General features: G+C 41.1%; 1 protein-coding gene across 2 annotated transcripts; it reads right to left on the reverse strand.

The window, feature by feature from the left end:
• Positions 1-1,294: 1,294 nt before the first annotated feature.
• Positions 1,295-20,587, reverse strand: LOC119731688 (trace amine-associated receptor 9-like). Of its 2 annotated transcripts, XM_038204898.1 has the most exons (4): positions 18,918-20,587; positions 8,090-8,288; positions 6,450-6,512; positions 1,295-1,911 (listed from the first exon to the last, which is right to left on the reverse strand). In XM_038204898.1, exons 1-4 carry the CDS (start codon positions 19,734-19,736, stop codon positions 1,463-1,465), a joined length of 1,530 nt encoding a protein of 509 aa, XP_038060826.1. In that variant the 5' UTR covers positions 19,737-20,587; the 3' UTR covers positions 1,295-1,462. The 2 variants fall into 2 exon arrangements, with proteins under 2 accessions (XP_038060826.1, XP_038060828.1); XM_038204900.1 differs by lacking the exon at positions 6,450-6,512 and having other exon boundaries at positions 1,297-1,911; positions 18,918-20,579.
• Positions 20,588-21,030: the final 443 nt, after the last annotated feature.

Consider the following 21,030-nt stretch of genomic DNA (forward strand, 5'->3'; position numbering starts at 1 on the left):
TCATCCTCAATTCTCCAAAATCTTCATGTTTCTCAAACACCATTCATCCTCAATCCTCCAAAATCCTCATGTTTCTCAAACACCATTCATCTTCAATCCTCCAAAATCCTCCAAAACCGCCAAGAGGATTTTGGAGGATTGAGGTGGGTTAGGGTGTGAACAGGTTTATCAGTTGAGTAACTAACCTCTCGCAAATGAAAACAAAAGTCAGCAAAAACAAAGTCATAAACCCACATACATGTACATGTATATACGCACTCATATTCATTCGAAATTCTGAATAAAATAATGTTGTCGGACATGTAGGCCTAGCCTATACTTGTACATGCAAAACTAAAATGGCAAACAAGCGTTCATAGAATGAACTACTTTTTAAAACTGCATACACACCGCACACAATTCTATATGAAAGCCCCTCTGTTTCTGTAAGTGAATTAAATCAGTCCTTCGTGGCAACTTTTTCGCAGCAAATTTCAGTAAAATCCTGAACTTAAATATTCAAGCAGTTTAGCTGCATGGCTTTCACAGAAAGATACATATTCCTAAACATTTTCTTAGTTTCATACAGGACGGCATAAAGAAAATCCATTCAAAGACACCCCCAAAATTGTAACATAAATTATGTTTGGCTAGTTTAAATTCTGTAGACCCTATAGCCATCATTACTTAGCACGGGAATGGACCGATCCAGTAAGCACCGCCCCATGGTGTTCTGACCAATCACAGCCGTGATTTATGTCCGACGTGCGTGCACTAAAGTCCGACGTGCGTGCACTCAAGTCCGACATGCGTGCACGCGCTTATGACGCGCGCGGAAGGAAAATGTAGCGTGGCATTGGAGAGGAGCACGTATTAATTTGCCCACGTGCGCACTGGGCGGAGCTTACTGGACCGGTCCATGGATGTCCAACTAACTGTTGGACTTGAGTTAGATTCCCCCCTGTAGATTGTAGTATACCCAGCACGATATGTGACAGAGGGGTACCCCTACACAATACACACCCAGACTATTGTTACCTAACACATCCCCCTAGATATCTCAAAAGAATTCCTGAGATTCTGGTAACACAATGACCAACACAAAAGGGGGGGGGGGTCCCTCTGTCACAATCGTGCTACATAATTTGCAATATGGGCACTATTGTTAATCCATGTATAGATGCTCATGTGCATTGTACCTTATACAGGGCGAGTAAAAAAACCACGAAACCCAAATGTCGGGACCCTTGTTTATAGTGAAGTTCTGCAGGTAGCACTTTCAAAATCTAGGACATGAAAGCCCAATTCATGAGCTTTCTCTTAGTACAGGAATCATTCAAATTACTCATGTACTTTTCAAGTTACGGACTTTTAAACACAACCACTGTTTTAAAGTGCTGTCCACGGATCACAATTTGAGTTGGTGAATGGTTGTAAATTTCCAGGTCTGGTAGTTTTAGGGTCAAGAAGTCCAAACAAATTGTCAAAGCCATGTTGACTCGCTGATCGTGTTTGTGAATGCTGAGTAAACGTGTCCTTCCGAGGACGTCAACTTCTCTGCATCTACCTCGGTGCCATTATTAAGGTGCCCGTTTGGTTCCGTAACCCAACCGTTCATCCGCCTTTCAGTGTCCTCCCTTTTGCTGATGGAGAAGATCCCCTCATCGTCCTCACTAGCTCCGACGAGGTCCTCTTCGGAGTCCAAGGTGAAACCGATGTTGTCCAAGGCGAAATCGCGGAGTTCCCCGAGTGACAGGTCGAGCTCGGCATCCAATGGCGTGGCGCCGATGATCTGTGGCGGATTGCCGTTCATGGGCGGGTCGGCTTCAGCTGACGCACCGCCCGCCGCTTGGCCGCGTGGTCGGTGGGAGTGGGTCTTCCTTGCGTATCGGTGCTGGAGGTAGGACCGCCGAAGGAAGAAGATTTTCCGCTCTGGTAAAGAAAAAGGAAACAATGTGGAGTTTTGATCATCTCAGAACATGGTCATCACACCTTGCCTGTGGTATCTTGCCAACAAAAACAGGGGAAGCAAAATGGATATACGCACTGCCAATTTCCGCCATGGGCATGTAGAGCCTCGATCTGGCAACTTTACACAATAAATATATCCGGTTCAGTGATTCCCGTGTCGGAGTTGAGATCACTGAACCGGCTATTTTAATTGTGTAAAGTTGCCAGATCGAGTCTCTGCATGCCCGATGACGGAGTGTGAAAAGAGCGAATGGAGGAAAGTCTGTAACATTGAAAAAAGGCATGCATGCTTTCTACATGTAGTTACAAAGGCTTCTGTACAGGGTGACCCCAAACAAGTTGTGCAAGCAGACATCTTTAAATTTTTTTTCAAAAACATCCAACGTAACAATAATAATAATTTGGAAGGCTAATCATCCTTACTCGCAGCTGGTATGCTGAATTGCGAAGGACGCGGCTACAACGTGGTCGGGCCGCTGGCACGTAAAGGCGCCTATGGCTGCTGGCCACATCGACCCATATAATTATGACCACTGAGCACAGCCTGAGATCGAAAGTGTTTGATTTTTTTCGGAGGGAGGAAAACCCTCGTGACACAGAAGAGAACCAACGCACAACTCTACTCACATGTGATCCACGGCCAGGATTCGAACCGTGGTCACCTTGGTGAGAGGCGAGCGCTTTACGCACAGGCCACCCATGCCACCCTTACAACCTCATGGGGGGGGGGGCTCAAGCCCATCAGCATTTCATGTTGATATACTCTTGTGCTTATACTCACAGCGAAAATTTGACGAAAATCCATTCGTGCAAACCAGAGATACAACAGATTATTATGGTGGCCCTGAAGAGACATCTCATATCGCAAACGTGTGCGCATACGTATGCGATGTCGCAACATTTATCGCGAACGTGTGCGCATACGTATGCGATGTCGCGAAATTTATCGCGAACGTGTGCGCATACGTATGCGATGTCGCAAAATTTATCGCGAACGTGTGCGCATACGTATGCAATGTCGCGAAATTTATCGCGAATGTGTGCGCACACGTATGCAATGTCGTGAAACAATTTGCGAATATGTGCGCACACGTATGCGAATTTGTTTGCAATGTCGTGAATTTTATTGCATACCTTGTCGCATACCTTTCAGTAAAATTCCTAATGAACTGGGGAGTTGTAGCAGCTAGTCTGGAATCTAGACGTACTGTTAGATATAAATAGGGTCTGACTAATAAACCTTCGCACGCACGCTGTTCCTCGCGCAATCGTTACTACTAGTACTGTCGAGCGCAAACTTGGTACTTGCGCAAGTTTGAAACTTGCGCGCGCAAATTTGAAAGTTGCGTAAGTAGCAAGTTCGCGCTCGACAGTACTAGTAGTAACGATTGCACGAGGAACAGCGTGCGCGCGAAGGTTTATTAGTCAGACCCTATTTATATCTAACAGTACATCTAGATTCCAGACTAGCTGCTACAACTCCCCAGTTCATTAGGAATTTTACTGAAAGGTATGCGACAAGGTATGCAATAAAATTCACGACATTGCAAAACAAATTCGCATACGTGTGCGCACATATTCGCGAATTGTTTCACGACATTGCATACGTATGCGCAAACGTTTGCGATCAATTTCGCCACATCACATACGTATGCGCACACATTCGCGATAAATTTCGCGACATTGCATACGTATGCGCACACGTTCGCGATAAATTTCGCGACATCGCATACGTATGCGCACACGTTCGCGATAAATTTCGCGACATCGCATACGTATGCGCACACGTTCGCGATAAATTTCGCGACATCGCATACGTATGCGCACACGTTTGCGATATGCGATGTCCCTTCAGGGCCACCATAGATTATAAATGGCAATGTGTTTTTCACCCTTTCCAACGTGACTAATGAAAAGACCCATTGCAGAGTGCCGGTTGAGCGATTTCCAATGCAGTGTGTAATTCCCATTGGAATAGTTGAAAAAAAACAACCATATCCTTGTAAATCTGTTACAGCTCTGGTTTGCATAAATGGGTTTCCATGACATTTCCACTGATTATACACAAGAGTATAATTAATATGCTCCATCAAAATAATGACATACTCATGTTAGGTGCTCTTTGAGAAATTGAACGATATCTGCTTGCACAATTTTTTGGGGGGTCACCCTGTATTGCGAAATACGCTTGTCTATATCTGTAACGATTAAAAAAAGAACTACTTGTTTTTGTGATTCATTATATCGGGAAAAGAGGAGCATTTGGTGTCTCCAAAAGACACACGAATGGGTTTGCTTTGGACTATGAGATTGCAGAAAAAAAGGAAACATTCTCAGCGGCGGTGCATGGAAAGTTTCCGTAACTGAGGTCGAGTTCGGGGCGGGATGCAACAGACATTCAAATAAAAGGATCGGAGTTAGGTGGGCTCCACAACCATCTTTTTCAGTTTCGATGGCAACATTTCTTTAATGAGGACTCAATAAGTGGGAATGGGATGTTGTTGCACTTTTTGATTATTATGTTAGAGTGCAGAGGGGGAAGGCACTTTATCATGTCCGCTGCTTACGACGTATACATATGGAAAAGTCGTTGCTTTTAGAAATTCGTCAATGCCCGGCCCGCGATATTTTTTATTACACAACTATCAGGGGTACCTTGTGCGCTTTCCTATGGGGCATGGTTATTATAACCAGGCTGAGTGGAGGCTACTATTTTTCAACTTGGTACGGATTTCGGACTTTATTTCCCTTTTAAAAAAATCCTCCAGAGCCTCGGATCAGCTAGCCCTAGAAAAGAAAAAGAAAATTGCTGCTATACAAGTAGTATCCAACTGAAAAATAACGTTTCTAAGATAAAACTTTGACTTGTTGAAAAAAAAAGAGCAAAAGCTGAAGGGACAGAGCAAGGAATCGAACTCGAGACCTCTGATCATTAGCCAGCATGCCTAACCACTAGGCAACGGTGGTGCTCGACCTCGACCAAACCTTGCAATTCATTAATTATATACTTTCACACATGCGGAGAGACATACGCGCGCGCGTACGTAAAAGGCTAACCTTGATTCAAGTCGCCTGAAAAATGGGTACCCTGTACTTTTGTGTAAATAAAATATTCGCGCCCGGCCCGTACTTGTTGACTGTCAATCATGTTATCATTGAATGATATGATTTTGAATGAATGATTTATGTTCTAGTTATCATAAAAAAATTAAATCGAGGTATTTGTCTCATCAGAAACCGACAAAAAAATGTACTGAGTATTTGTTTCGGACTACAATGTTTGTCAATCATTAAATAATTTAGTTCTATGCGTGTTGTATTGTGAAGACTTCCTAGTACGACATGCATGTGATGGGATTGTGCCTTTGATGATACCAGCATGGCATTTGGCACACAGTCAGAGTATGTCATGAGAAAGATATTTGGCTATAGGGCCATCGCAGATTTGTCCTTTGAAAAAATAAAGGTACATGTATAGAACATGGGTGGAATAACAAGAAGCAATGGCATCCATTTTAAAAATTTGAACATTGCTGGTACCTATATTTTTTCAAAGAACAAATCTGCGATGGCCCTATAGCCAAATATCTTTCTTAAGACATACTCTGACTGTGTGCCAAAAGACATGCTTGTATCATCAAAGGCACAATTCCCCAAATATTTCCCCTATCTGCCCCATTCGGCGGAATGTGGTTGGCAAGAGAAGGTTCTGCACACAGCAATACAGCAAAATCAAGGCGCAAGTTTTTGAAATAAAATATGAAGCTGAGAGACGAGGTTAAAGTATTAAGCGAAAGTTGCAAGCTTCAACAGAGCAACACCGCATGTGATCACTGAATTGGATGTGATTGGCTACTAGGATTGACAATCTCAAAGGGCTGGGTTTGGGCTGGGCTTGACTGGGCTCGGCTGGGTTGAGGTGAGTCGGAATGGGCTGGGCAGGCCTGTAGGGCAGGGAAGGAATGGGCTAGGCTGGGATGGGATAGGCTTAGTTGGGCTTGGCTGAGATCGGCTTGGCTGGGTTGGCTTATGTAAGCTCGGGGAGGGATATGCAAGGCAAGGCAGGGCTAGATTGGGCTGGGATATAGGTCGCGTCGGGCTGGGCTGAGCTGGGCATGGTATGGCTAGTATACAGCGCCTATATGCAAATTAGCCATGCACCATTTGCGCTATAGAAACATCTATCAATGATGAACTAGCTACATATGGGCAGAAAATAAAGAAAACATGATAAAGCATGATCAACAGAAATGCATTTGGCTTGAATCAATGACGTCAAACTATTTTCAATAGGTCTACTCACAAAAAGGATGACAGCTTTTATGTAAAATATTCCGAGAAATACATAGAAGCAGGGTTTTTCATACAAAGCTCACAGCAAACTACAACTGTATAATATAAGCAATGCTGCTATAGCGACAAAGAGCTCAACTACAGCTAAGTTATAAGCGCACACATTGCGATGGGTTCTTGGCAAGTGTTGATGGCGTGTTTTATACCATGACTCGGTTTGACCCGCTTTGCAGATCCTCTGCTTAACGTGCTCTCTCTACCAGTCCAAACTAAACACAAACAAATGGAACGATTTTATATCCAGCAATTTATAGGTGAGAAAACGAGGAAGTTTGCATTATGAGTCTTCCTATGATAACGAGTGACTTCCGGCACACGTTTCATTCCGTATGCGAAGCTGGCAGGTTTTTTTGTTGAGTGAGGGCGTCCTTCTCCAACATGCATTCATCTCTGGCCTCAGAAGCATTCAATAAAGGCATATGGGATCATTTGCATTTTTTCTTCACTAAAAGTAACCCACCGAACTATTATCAAAAAAGCTTACTTGGATTATAGATCTTTGTACTAAACACCCCGTGAAATCTTTCTGTCTGGCTTGTTGTCATTTAGTAGAAATCAAGGAATGTACGAGTTGATTTCCAAGGATTTCGGTCCATTGCCTGATTTTTGGAAAAAAAGGACTTCTATCGACGAAATCGTGTTTCGCGATCGAAGGGTTATGCACAGTTTTACACTGTGTTCTCGAAAAGTGTAATATCCACTGAGCTGAAATTTCAACAGGTTAGGTTTAGAATTTTTTTCTTTGGGTTTTGAGTGTCGTTGTTGGAAACGCATGAACAGAAAATGATCCCATATACCTTAAAATGAGCAGACCAAATACTCAACATTTTGATAATGCATATTTATATAGGATTTAGTACACCCGTATGAAGTAGAACATGGACAAGTATGGGACAACAGTGTACAAGTCATGGGAAAATATCGTGTGAAGCTGAAAAAGAAGCAAGTAAATCTCAGGGGAAGATGAGGTTTTTGGAATGGTTGCTCTTCAAACAATATCAGATGAAATGGCTTCAATTTTTTTCCTGTTAAAAAGAAATGAATTCAGCAAATCTAACAATAGAATAAAGGGTCTGTGAGATGATTTTGACCTAGGAACATATTTTGTGCAACTTTCTACTCCTCTTAAATGCATGAAAACCTTTTGACATTGCTTTTTGGTTAATTTAATTGGAAAGTGTACATCTTTAAACATTTACAATTTCCATGCTTTTCCTGACAACTGAGGGCGCTGTTGCTGTGATGTCATTGCAGGAAGACACTGCTCAGTAGGGATTTGTGTTCAGTAATGGATTTTTGAACCCCCAAAATGTGCTCATTGAAAACATTTGCGAGATAAGTTTACTCATTGGCTTACTGCCATGTACTGACAAAACATGGAATTACCAAAGAAAAGGTAATTTACAACAGCTAAATATCAAAAATTCTGGCAACTTTTGGTGCTGAAATAGCTGTAACGTTGAAGTTTTCACCTGAAATGACATCACACTTTTGCTCATGAATATGGAAATTCGCATTAGCATAAAATCCAAAAAGGCACCAAAATACCCAAGAAAATGGCAAAACGAAAATTGAACATAAGGTGGAATGGCACGCAAAGGGACATTTTCAAGGATTTCATAAAAAAAATTACATTTCACGGGCCATTTAATAAAGTGACAAAAACCGAGAACCGTATGCTTCAGAAAAAAAAACCAATTACATGTACATGTAGTTGCAGGGGACATTATGATAGAATTCAACAGTTTGTTGAACACTATCGAAATAAAGTTATATATTTACTCACCTTTCGGTTTCTTAATCTTTCCGCATAGGGCAAAGTAGAGAAGTTTCCGGACGAAATATATGTATGCTTTACGGTACGTCCTGTTAAACAGACCGTATATCACCGGGTTGAGAAGCGTGTTGGCGAACAGGATTCGGATGGCGAGGTCCTCTGCGAACTCGCTGTACAATAGGTTCGTCTGGTGCAGGACAATAAACACCTGAAAAAAAGAGAAAAAAACAAGTGCTTTGGTCTATTTCCTCCTTCTGGATACCGTCCAATCGCTACACAAAATGGCGTGTACTTTGTTCTAGGAAGATGTTGTACAGTGCAAGTGCAAGTGCACAATACATTCTGGCCGTGTTGCAAGACGTCTTGCATGAAAGTCTCGCATGAAATCGATCAAATGATCCCTGCCAGAGCTTAAAAAAGCGTCGCCGAAAAATGCGACACGGATGGCACATGTGGATCACCATACTTTTGGTCAATTTTCGGGGACAGACAGCGGACAGACAGACAGACAGACCGCCCGACCGACCACCAAGTGACATGTAGAAACTCCCGCAAGAGCTTCAAAACCAACACCAAGAGATCCATAATGGATGATCGATACCGATATAATCGAACTGCGATACTGACACTGATATAATAGATACTAATATAATCGATGCTATTCAAGTCATGCTATTCATTTTTTGCTATGATGACAATCTTGTATCCCGAAAAAGGCGATTTTCGTTTATCACCTACCTCGCATCAACCAACAGTTCGGGTTTTTATACCGATTTCGGGGTTAAATAACAGTGCCCAACATTTCTGTTAACAAGCTTAAATGATTGTAATGAAATGAATCCATAAACAAAGGACTCATATCTCCTTTTATTTAAAGGAACTACAAATCCGAGCAAAATGAGTATTGCATGTTTTACCTGATTGCCATGGTCATCTAAACATCATTTCAGAACCGCCCCAAAAACAATTATGTTAGACTGCCTTTTGTTTTATTTTACTAAATAAACTTAATCGTTAAAGGAAGGTCAGATAGATTGAAAACATAATCTGACCGACGTATTCAAATCAATGACGAAAAACGCCAACCGCCCTCCACATGACACGACTGTCCCAAAACCAGGACAAAAATTAGAATTGTATACATTCGTGAACTACACCCGGAATTGTATAACATGAACTCTAATAGTGCAAATTCAATACTGAAGTTAACAATGGCAACAAACGACTTTGTGGATCGCATTACGTCTCTTTGTAACTGTACAATATATTGTGTTAAGTAACTGAGAAAACATATGCATTTTCAGACTTTATGGCTGCAATCTTGTTTTGCGATAATCGCTGAGTGAACCCGTCTTTTGTGTGCACAAAATACACAAAGCTATTAATTTTTCGCATTGAACTCGTCCAATATTAATCGGCTCGACGTGCCTGGATGATTTCTAAAGTTATATAGTTTCCCCAGGCAGTTTAACAAAATGCGTGTATGCAAAACAACATGGTTGAGCAGGAGCCCCATTAAAGTGCAAATTATTTCTCTGAAATTCTTGCTTGATATACATTTGTAAAACATTCACCCCAGCTTTGCGCAACTTGGTGATGATTCTTTTGCTTTATGAAAATAGAACGATTAAATTGTGTTTGTATAAATATTGATGAGTTGTTTTACCAAAAACAATTATAAAACGAGCTTGTCAGAAAAAAATAAATGAAAAAAACAAACAAGGCCTATTCTGTCCCCGGCTCTGTTTGGTATAAATTAATCATGACATTGTATATCAACGGATCACACAGTACATCGGTATAAAAGAACCTCAGTGGAAAAGAAAATGAATAAACAAAACAAAACACAAACAACAAACACACCAAAGGAAATAGATTATTATTATTATTATTATTAATCATTTCTGATGAAACCAAGGATTCCTCAAAAGCGCCCAAGGCACTGTAGCTCGCAAGCCTGAAGAAACCTGTGGAGAGAAGACAATGAGAAGAATTTACAGTTTTAGAGGTGGGAGGAAAAGCCCAGAAGAATATTCTGGGGGAAAACCCACAGAATCAGGCAGGGACTGAAAACCCAATCCACATATTGGCCCAGGCGGGATTCGAACTCGGGTCACAGCGGTGGAAGGCGAGGAAAGTACTGCTACGCCAACCTGACTCCCTGATATCTTTTGGCTAGGAAATTTGGTTAGAAGGAAAATGATACCAAGAACTCCCGATTCAGTTCAGAAGTTTTGATTCCAGCGCCATTTTTATGAACCAAAGGCAGGGGTTATTTGATCTTGGATGAATAATCATTTGTTTGCTGTGCAATAATCCTTATTATAACACCTCACCCACAGATTCTGTGTCTTGATTGGCCGAGAGCGAGTCACATGATACTTTCTATTTTCGCTATCTTTCTGTGCACGGCCAAAAGTACTATACCCGTAGCAGCCAAAGTACTATACCATTAGCAACCAAAGTACTATAGACCGCTTGCAGACGCGTTCGATAATCGACGCGCGAAGGCGCGCGACGCCATGTTGTGGGACAAGCGCATATCTATCCATGCACATTTTGTCCCACAACATGGCGTCGCGCACCTTCGCGCGTCAATTATCGAACGCGTCTGCAAGCGGTCTATTTCCACTGTGTGCAAATGCATGCTGGTGTGCGCGTTGCGCGTTGCATGCAGCGCGTTTTGTTCCAAAGAGAGCGCGCCGCGGAGTTGGGTTCAAACATTTTGCGAAGGGGTAGTTTGGAAGAGAGAAATACATTTTCCTCCAATTTTGTATTGAAATTGAAGTTTATTTCAACTGTGTTCAGATTTAAATGATTTAAATATTATACCAAGCAGAATCTGTGGGTGATGTGTTATAAAACAAATATTCAATGCTTTATCTCGTGGTGAAGTAAAACTAGCCTCCCTCGGTGATCCATGGAGCATTCTATTTTCCCTCGGCGATCACCTCGGGAGGTTAGTTTTACTACACCACTCGAAGCATTCAATATTTGTATATTAAAGCCTTTGACTTTGGTTCACAAAAAAAGCGCTGGAATCAAAACTAAAAGACCGAATCGGTAGTGCTTGGTATCATTTTCCTTCCAGCAACACTTTCCTATCCATACATGTATGAAGTGACGGTCTCTATATAGTGGAAGTACGAGGTTGTGTTTTGGATATAAGATCACATTTAGAAAACGAGGAGGGATTAAGTTTGTCTCTATCCACCACTCATCTACTACATCTCAGGTGATGCGACTATACAATGCGAATAGGCAAAAGCGCCACAGGCTCTATAATAATTATTATGCCATTACGGTGTGTTGCACTTCCTAAAAACAAACAACCATGTAGTCATTTTGGAGCTTGGCAAACAACAGGACGGAAACACTCCCTCCATTACCAAAACTGACCTTACCAACAAATCATTAGGCTTCGGTTTTTTTTGGTAATTGGGCCTTTAAAAAAAAACTATTAGGCCAAAAAAATAACAATTCTGCTTCCGGTTTCCCTACCTACCCTATTCCAACAGCCCTAATACCCTAATTTGTTTATACGAAAAATGAGGAAAAACACCCAAAACCATCACTTTATACCTTTTATCCTTGACTACACGCAGATGCCTCCATATGATCGTACACAAAAAAATGGGCCAAAAAAATCCCTACCTACCTACCCTATTTTCGAATGCCATGTAATCGGAAGCAGAACTATTTTTTTGGCCTTATATAGTGGATTATTTGTCACCAATTTATGATGGAAAACAGTACAGGGCCATCTTCAAGTATTAAGTGAAACTGTGCAATGATTGTACATTGTTGAATATTTCTTTCTCTTTTTTTCTAACCAAATTCACCAGTCCTAACAAATACAAGACACTTGCTGGACACCACATGACACTAGGGGGCGCTGTTCCTGATACAGAAATACTAACGCCCACATTGGCACATTTAAAGCTTTTGTACTTTTCTCTCTTCTTCAGTATACTTTTGATTACATTTTGCTTGTTGGGAAGTTCGAAAAATACCTTAAAATACGTCTTTTTGGTTTCTTACCACGAAAAAGTGGTGGTGGTGATGGTGGGGGGGGGGGGGTTGGATCCAATAACCCCATTATCCCCCACCCCCCGGATGACGCCCCTGGAGGTACGCCACAGAACTTCCCTGAACCCATTCCCCCCCCCCCCCGAAGTTTGTGGGGAAAAAAGAAATTGACCCTCTCCTTATACATGTAGTTTAAAACATCATCAAATATAAACCACATAATACTAAAGAGGTTGGGCCTTGACCCCTTTGGATTAGTGTTAATAGCCTTTGCTGAGTCCTTTATATGAATGAAAATCGTGTAAACAAAAACTTCCGCGGTAACTTTAGTTTAAACACAACCATGTAAACTGAACTTCGTCATTAATATGATGACATTAGTATTTGATCGATATTGGTGGTAGTCGGTGTACTGATTAATGAGTGGCGAAATTCGGTATGTACAGGTTGGCTTCAAAATAACTTTACACATTTTTTTTAGACGCAGGTTTCTCAAAATTGGGGAGGCATATTGAAATTGCTTTAAAATATCCCCAAACTACAAGGTCTTAGTGGCATATGGTGAAAGGGGAATTGGAAATAAAGCCTAATTTTAGAAATGACGGCCATTTACAGAAAAATGGCCAAAAACCAGGGGCCAATTTCATAGAGCTGCTTATGCACAAAATTTGCTTAAGCACAAAAATGTCTTGCTTAATAAAATCAGGTTACCGGCCAAAACTCCATGTGATTGTTATGCTAAGTAAACAACAGCTAAATACCAGTCACAAGCAATGTACATCACATGGAGTTTTGGCCACTAACCTAATTTTACTAAGCAATGTTTGTTCGTGCTTAAGCAAATTTTCTGCTTAAGCAGCTCAATGAAATTGGGCCAAGTGCACATCACGCGTGCATGAGACACATGCAGCGTGGTCATTATTATGACAGTTCTTTGTGCACGCACTGCTATTGTTTTGACCATGTTTCATAGACTTGCATGTGAAGTTATGGATAAACTAGGTTTTGACCGGTTCTCTGTAATTGGCCGTCATTTCTTAATTTAGGCTTTATTTTCAATGCCATTTTCACCATATGCCACCAAGACCTTGTAGTTTAGGAATATCTTAAAACAATTTCAATTTGTCTCACCCATTTTGAGAAATCTGCGTCTGAAAAAGTGTTCTTTTTTAGGGGGGGGGGGGCACCGTGTACAGAGTGAACTGTGACCGTCAAGTTTGTGAACAATTCTGTACTGTGGTTGCCACGTGCATTAGCTGGACATCCAGAAAGAATTTTCTTCCCAAAAGCACTTTTACACTTACCCTTGTCAATGTGATGAATTGTTTGCAAGCAGAAAAGCATTACGGTAAAAGGGACTTCAAACCAAATGTACGCCTAAAGTACGATCCTACGACAATACACTTCCGTAGCTGATTAAACATTGTAATTGACGACGTCTATTTCCAGCATAATGGTTTATTTGTTTTGGCGCCACAATGCTTACTCTAAAAAAGGGGCGGTGATCTGTTTAAAATAATTGCTGGCTTTTGGGGTTGATGTGATACCATACAAAGATGGTTTACTGTCAATAAACCTGCTAAGAGATTACTTCGAAAAACTGGCAGTGAGTGCCATATACTAAATCTTTACGCATCGGAAGATCTCAAAATGAAACTGAATAGCCTACTTGAACCCTCTTCACAAAGCAATATAATTGCATCCATTGTGCTCAAACAGCTGCACAAGATAATCTATTCCTACACCAGAAAATTACTGTTCACGGATATGGAAACTAATACAATTACATACTGAACGACTAAAAACAAGCCAACAAAAGACCCTATATAATGAACGTCAAAAAGGCCTGTGGAAAGAATTGTATGGGAGAAAAAACCCACAATTCGACCCCATACAGAGACGTAATTCATCAGATGCTCATTTGACACATACATGGCATCGGGTTTCATTACATCTGTATGAAAAAGGGTCAAATATCACTTTGCGTGTGAAGGCAGGGATAAAGCACGAGAAACTGAAATACATGTACATGTATTTATCAGGCTTACAATATGGGCAAACTTGTTTTTGATTTGTCATTTAAAGCTTCGCTTTCGTTTCCAGCTGGTCCGTAAAATCCAGTAAAATTGTCTGCACCTGACGAAGTGATTGAACAAGTGGCTGGCTGGCTGACTCACTTATTGACTTTCACTCTTGATTTATCCCAACATAATATACAACATTTGCTATTTTGCTGAGATTTTCAGAAATGGATGGATTTTGGGAGTTACTGTTTTCTAGCAAATATTTTTACACTGACTTGTTTGAAGTTTAGTGTTCGCAGATGCTGGAAAACAAAGAAAAGCAATCGTGTTCCTGTAGTCTGGTTCCCTCACCCCAGTTAAAATGAAACAGAGCAGTTTATAGACGTCGGGGAATTGTAAGGTCAGGAAACCAGTCTAGCTGGCTTGTGCCCGCTCATGCGTGTGTAATCGATTGCACAAAATGCGGACTAACTAAATATAGTAAATTGGGGGCAATATTTGAAAAAAAACCCAGTTTTTTGTCCAACGCTGGTCGGCAGACACGAGTTGGAAATTGATACAAAAATACCACTTTTCTTGAAAACGACAGCATACCAGGTGCCATGATTTTACAGGATGCTTAAAACTGTCATTCACTAACAGTCCAGTAAGGTTCTTCATAATAATTTGGTAATTTTTTTTAATGTTTGCAAATGTTGTATAGGCCATTTAAGTTTCACCTCGGCACACTAGTTTGAAATATGATTACCCGTAACACAATATATATGTACTATACAAATGCGGCCCACTGTAGAGCCACATGCATGACTTTCAGTGAATGGCCAATCTGAATAAATTGAATATCATTTTGTGCGATCTGATGGTAGCATGCAGCTGTATGAGGCTTGCCTATACTTTCGTTCATTTTATTTCAAGTGGTGAACGCGGCTTACCACAATGCAGAATCGTAACCCTGTACCGTCTTACGGTTAGAAACCTTTGGATGTAATCAAACATTTCGAGGCAATGGTACATCTAATGAAATTACATTAATTAACACCGGACTAATTGAGACTGCGATACAGAAGCTATATACATTAGTGGCAGGTATGTATATCAAACATGCAGTGGACTGCTTCGATCGAATGCACCGTTAATTGTCGGTCGATATGGCACTATGGACACTAATGACATGGCTTCTTAAGTAAATAACATTACCAACATTACTCCGCGAACCAGTACGACAGAACCAATACGATAGGGCCCCTCTTATGTGTGCATTTTTAATAAGGACATTCATAGATTGGTTTTTGTTAATAATACATTTCCGAGCGTTTTTATTTAGTGAGAATCTATAAATAGTGAAGAATGAGAAGTGATTTTGCGGAATAAAAAAAAAAAAAAGACCCAGAAAGTATTTCCGTCTTTCAATCAAACCGACGTGCTAAGAATACTTCTGCTGAGAGTTTTGGTTCTTATCGTTAGGAATTCTTTTTCTCTCCAACGGCTTAGTTTGGATACCCTTTCGGCATTTTTCTTTCACCTTCAGTAAATTAAACAATGCGAACCGAGTCGATGAATGGTTTAACTACATTGTGATTTCCCCCGAAAGTTCTGAAATCCTGGGTATTGTATTGGCATCCTGTTGTGGAAGCAGCCGACCCGTTGTGCAAACGGTCCTAGTTATGTCGATACCGTTCTGTTTGTTCCGTGTTTCATTGCCATGACCAAACGGTACAGTCGAGTTTGGTCAATCAAGATTGTGTAAATAATATTATTGCACCATATCCCCACCTACCTTAATTGGATGTGGGACAATTCTCTACGCAAACTGGTCTACTTTCTGACCTCAAGTTTAACCCTAGCTCTCTACAGTGTGTGGAAAGAAACATTAAAATCGGAGGTAGACCATCTGCCACTGGTGCATTTTGTTTCGTTTAAAGCAACAAAAGTGCTCAAAATCTAAAGACGGTTGTTTAACAGCTAACCATGATGAAGCGTTAGTTCTGCGAATGCTGTATTATTTCGAGAAAACACGATACTCTGGAACTCGATTTCAATGCAAAGTTGCCGAGTCATGACAAAATACCGAAATTAGCATTCGATTCTCATGACTCTCATTCAGCTGATTGTTGCTACACGCGATGTCACGCACTGATCCGACGATTCTCAATAGATAATCGCAACCGCACGCGCGTGCGTCGTGTCAACGTGCTTGCACCCATTCACAGATTCGCTTAATTACTGTACCAACTGCCAACGGAAATTTCCAAAAATGAGTCACTTAACACATCTTTGGGAATGACCTTCTTAAGAATCACCATTTGAAATGCTTTTTTGTTGTTGATTTCTTCAAAATGACAGCTTGCCAGGGAGTTTAGTCCCCTTACTATCTTTCAACAAGTACATGTATGCCTTTCCACAATAATTACGCCAGTTACTTTTTGGATAGCTGCAAATGATGGACTCTGGCTTTAACTATTTCTTAATTTGAACTATACCCTGTTTCCACAGTATATAAGTACTGGCCCACGAGCATGTATAAGTACATTAAAACATACAGGGCCCAACGTTTCGGATACCGGCAGAACATGTCCTGTCCGATATGCCAATACATTTAATGTGAAACATACTGAGCGTGAGTTATTGATTTAAATTTTAAATTGAACAATTTGTCTCTGATGTTTACATGAATTTGACTTCGTCATTAAAATGTGTTTATCCAACGAGAAAAAAACCCTATACCAGCAGTAGTATTAACAGACATCCCATATATAAGAAATTCTAAAAACACAAATGATATGTGCGCAAGCATCAGACGAGAGAAATGAGACTCACACACTGGTCAATACTCGTTTTCACACTCAATTTCATTTTGGCAATGCATTTATAGAATACAAAAGGACAGGCTATACCAGATATTAAGTTTCAATTGAAATGTACCAAAGCAAAGGGCATGCACTGGCAAGGCATTCACACAATGCAGGATTTTTAGTGCATGTGATCCGAAGATGGCTCTCATACGAATGTTGGATTTTGGTTTTGGTTCTACAAGTAATTGCTTTTCTATCGTAGTAATTGCCAACAAACGTCCTCATGCAGAACAACCCAACTTGGTAGGAATGACTAATTTTGCTTGGGGGAAAATGACACGAAAACGATTTACTATCGTGGTTTATGTTAAACCGTTCTAGTAAATAGCTTTATGTTCTCCAATGACCCAAAGTTGCATTCCTGTGTTAATTCCAGTGTTAATTCTAACTTGATTTCTGTGTTAATTTGTCCACTATATACCACTTCGTTATCAATATGATAATCAGTCACCTTTTGAGGACATTTTGGTGAAGATGTGACACAGCGAAATACTGTAAAGTTATACAATACATATATAGTCATCAAGGACAACTTGGCTTTTTTAAAGATACCTTTATGAAGCCATTTAAAAAAATAACCTCACAGTCAGCAAAGGCTACATGTTCCAACAGATTTTCGTGCGTAGTGCCCAGACAGCTGTCGTAGCTTGTTAGACTCATTCGATGGGGTCAGAGTGCCAGGGGAAAATGCTTACATGTTCAGTACCAACATAAAGGTCTAGACAATATTTTAGCTGCACAGAAATTCGGAATTTAGTCCGTTGCATTAACGCACCATCGAGTCATATCAGTTCTTTGTGAACGCCTCGATTGATTTGAAAGAGTTTAATGTTTAACAAGATACCACAACAATATTTCACAGGTGCGGTAAATGCTGTCATTGACATTGTATATGACTACAATAAAAACATTACATTGATCAGTACGGTTTCAAGGTTACAGGTTTAAACATCCCGTCAGGTTTTACTATTTTGTATTCAAATCTGACCGTTTTTTAAAGGCGCGTAGGAACACTGTTGTTTACCAAGAAACGTTCCTATACCGAATTTATGGGGAAACCTTGCTCAAGGTGAATGTAGGGCTGGTCCTCAAATTATCCTATGAAATTATTCCGCCGGAAATGGTTTCGATCGAAAGAAAACAAACTATTGAAGGTGGGTTCAAACAAAATGAAGAGTAGCCACTAGGCTAAAACTTCAACACTTCAACAGGTTAGTTGTGATGAACCCTACTTAAAGGGCTTTTGCTGCAATTTTCAGAAATAAGTGGATTTGGAGGATTAGTATGTTATAGCAAATATTGTTAAAATGACTTGTTTCACGATTTGGGCTTGTAGATGCTGGAAAAACCAAGAAAACCAATCATATTCTTGTAGTCTGGTTCCCTGACCCCACTTAAGATGAAACAGAGCAATTTTATAAACTTTGCGGAATTGTAAGGTCAGAGAATCAGTCTAGCAGGCTTGTACCCCTTCACAGGTGTGTAATCAATTGCAAAGAAAACGCGGAATAACTACTTATGAAAATTTAGGAGCACTTTTTGAAAAAGGCCAGTTTTCTCCAACGCTGGTCGGCCGACCAGCGTTGGAAACATCCCATTTTTTCTTGAAAATGACAGCACACCCGGAGCCACGATTTTACAGAATGTTTTAGACTGTCATTCCCTAACAATCCAGTAAGGCATTTCGTGATAATTCGATCATTTCGTTTTGTGATGTTTGCAAATGTTGTATCTTCCCTTTAAGATCTCGAGCAAGTTTTGTTGCTATTTACGAAGAAAAATGAACAAATAAAAGAGCAAATGATCCTTTTTACATTTAAGAGTGTAACATTAACATGTTGGGGTTATTGGTTATGCACATTGCATTTTACACAGAGACCGCGATAAACAAAAGTACTGTTTTGTATATCAAAGGGCGTAAATTCGTCTTACCAAATAGGGCATCCAGAAGAGCATGAAGAGAGCCGATAACGTCTCGATGACCTTGGCCACTCGCCTTTCGCGGCGGTCTTGAGCAGCTGAGAGCACCCGAAGCCTCATCTGTTGACTCCTTCTGTTGTGTCTCATCAAAGAGCAAACGATGCCAGTGTTACACACGTTGAAGATGATGACACCGACGATGAAAGTCAGTCCGTAAAACGCCAGTATGTAGCTGTAATACTGGTTGCCTTTGCCCCACGTGTTCATGCAGAGGTACCAGTTTGGCAAGAGGGTGATCTCCGAGGAGAACCAGATGATGGTGACAGAGGTGCTGGCAAAGCTGAAGATGGTAAGACAAGCCAAGGCGATCTTCATCTTACGAGGAGTCACCTTGGCCCGATAGTAGAAGGGTTTCGTTAAGGCGAGGAACCGGTCTACGGTTAGTAGAATGATGGTGAAGAAGGAGGTTTTCAAGCAGGACCAGGCCATGAAGTACTGGTAGGAGCAGACTGGTGAACCGCCGACCCAGCGACCCTCTGCTAGAGAGATGACCGCTGGGGTATGCGTGGATATCACACAGAGCAAGTCGACAGCAGCCAGGCAACCAGTCAGCATGTCCGGTATGCTCTTGCGAAACCGTAGTATTCGGTGGGACACTGTCACCGATAGAATGTTCCCAATGATTGCCACGGGGCCAAGGACCACATAGTACACGGTGTTGAGAACCACAAAGTACGGGGAGAACTCGATAAAATACGTATCCACTGCCGAGGAGTTATCGGCGTCAGTGGTTGCTACAAATGCCTCCACTGTTGTCGAAATATTCTCCATCTTCAAACCGTGCTCCGGAAACTCTGGGAAGACATCAATGTCTTCGGTCGTCAGTTGGTTGAAAACTGATCCTCCCGGATTTTACACCGGATAGTCTATAACTCCACAACCGTACTCGGGTAATCCTTGCAGGTTGCCTTTATGGTTTTATTGCCCAGGTTAAGGTCACGACGGTTCAGTGTTGTTTACGGCTGTTTCCATGTGATGCGCTGCGTGAAATCACTGCGCTCGCACACATTTCAATCTACATCTCCAATGTAGTTTTTGTTCCTTCATGGTGTGAAGAGAGTCATTATCGCTTAAATTTGCCACAAATTACGACCAGTAATTACCATCGGAGTTAGAAATTGGCAACACATTAAGCCTGGAACTTGGAAGTAAGAATACTGGTATGTTTATCCCATCGATGCTTGATCGGCGGTGCAGTTGATGGTTACTATACAATCATACCTGTGTCGTGTCAGTGGCATGCATGGATGTGTTTGTACAATGATCCAAGCGACCGCAGTGTGTTGTACCATTGGGTTAAGGTTGTTCCAATTCAAACAAGTGGCATACTGACATACGCAAGATAAATAGTGACGGTACACGATGGTAGACGATCGCTGCTATAATAACGCCGAAACTCCTGGCATTCCGGACAGTACAGATCATAACACACAGGAGACGGAACATATAATGGAACCGCTGTGTGCAATACACTTTAGGCCATTGTGTGTGGTTTATTGAAAGACGTGACGTCGCCGTTTCCACCCTCTTGAATCATAATAAGCTTTTGTTCCTTCACGCTCTGATGATCCGGGCTATTCAACTTTATCCTGTTGGGACTGTGCCATAACTGGCCGGTGTAGGCTGAAATTTGGACTCAAAAGAAATACGGACTCAATGGTTGTACTGCGCATGCCTTAGCGAACACAGGACAGCGACGTTCAGTCACGTGTGAGGGTTTAGAGTGCCGCATAGTAGAAACCAGCAGATTATATAGAGGAGTCGAAACTGCATGTGACACCGGGACCGCGAACACCAACGTGGGATATTATGGACTTTTTCAATCAATTTTATTGCACATTTGCTGTGTGCGGCATGCAAATGATTTATACTACTGTATGAGGTCAAGTTGGTACTCGTCTGGTTTTCGTGGTCAGTCATGCTAATTCAGTACATGTTTTGTATCAGACTGGGTGTAATTTTCGTGGTTATTTTTCCAATTTCACCCTGGAGTGGAATTAAACCATATAGGCCTACTGTATTACCGACATGAGCTACTTTATAATGAAGAAATTACTGAAATTGC

Source organism: Patiria miniata, unplaced genomic scaffold (genome assembly GCF_015706575.1).
Source record: "Patiria miniata isolate m_02_andy unplaced genomic scaffold, ASM1570657v1 HiC_scaffold_24, whole genome shotgun sequence".
Lineage (NCBI taxonomy): Eukaryota > Metazoa > Echinodermata > Asteroidea > Valvatida > Asterinidae > Patiria > Patiria miniata.

Coding starts and splice junctions, on each gene's coding strand:
- LOC119731688 (XM_038204898.1), bottom strand. CDS start 19,736: ATGGAGAATATTTCGACAACAGTGGAGGCATTTGTAGCAACCACTGAC. Junction 6,513..8,089: donor AAAGATTAAGAAACCGAAAG/GTGAGTAAATAT, acceptor GTTTGTGTTTAG/TTTGGACTGGTAGAGAGAGC. Junction 1,912..6,449: donor GCGGGTCAAACCGAGTCATG/GTATAAAACACG, acceptor TTTCTTTACCAG/AGCGGAAAATCTTCTTCCTT.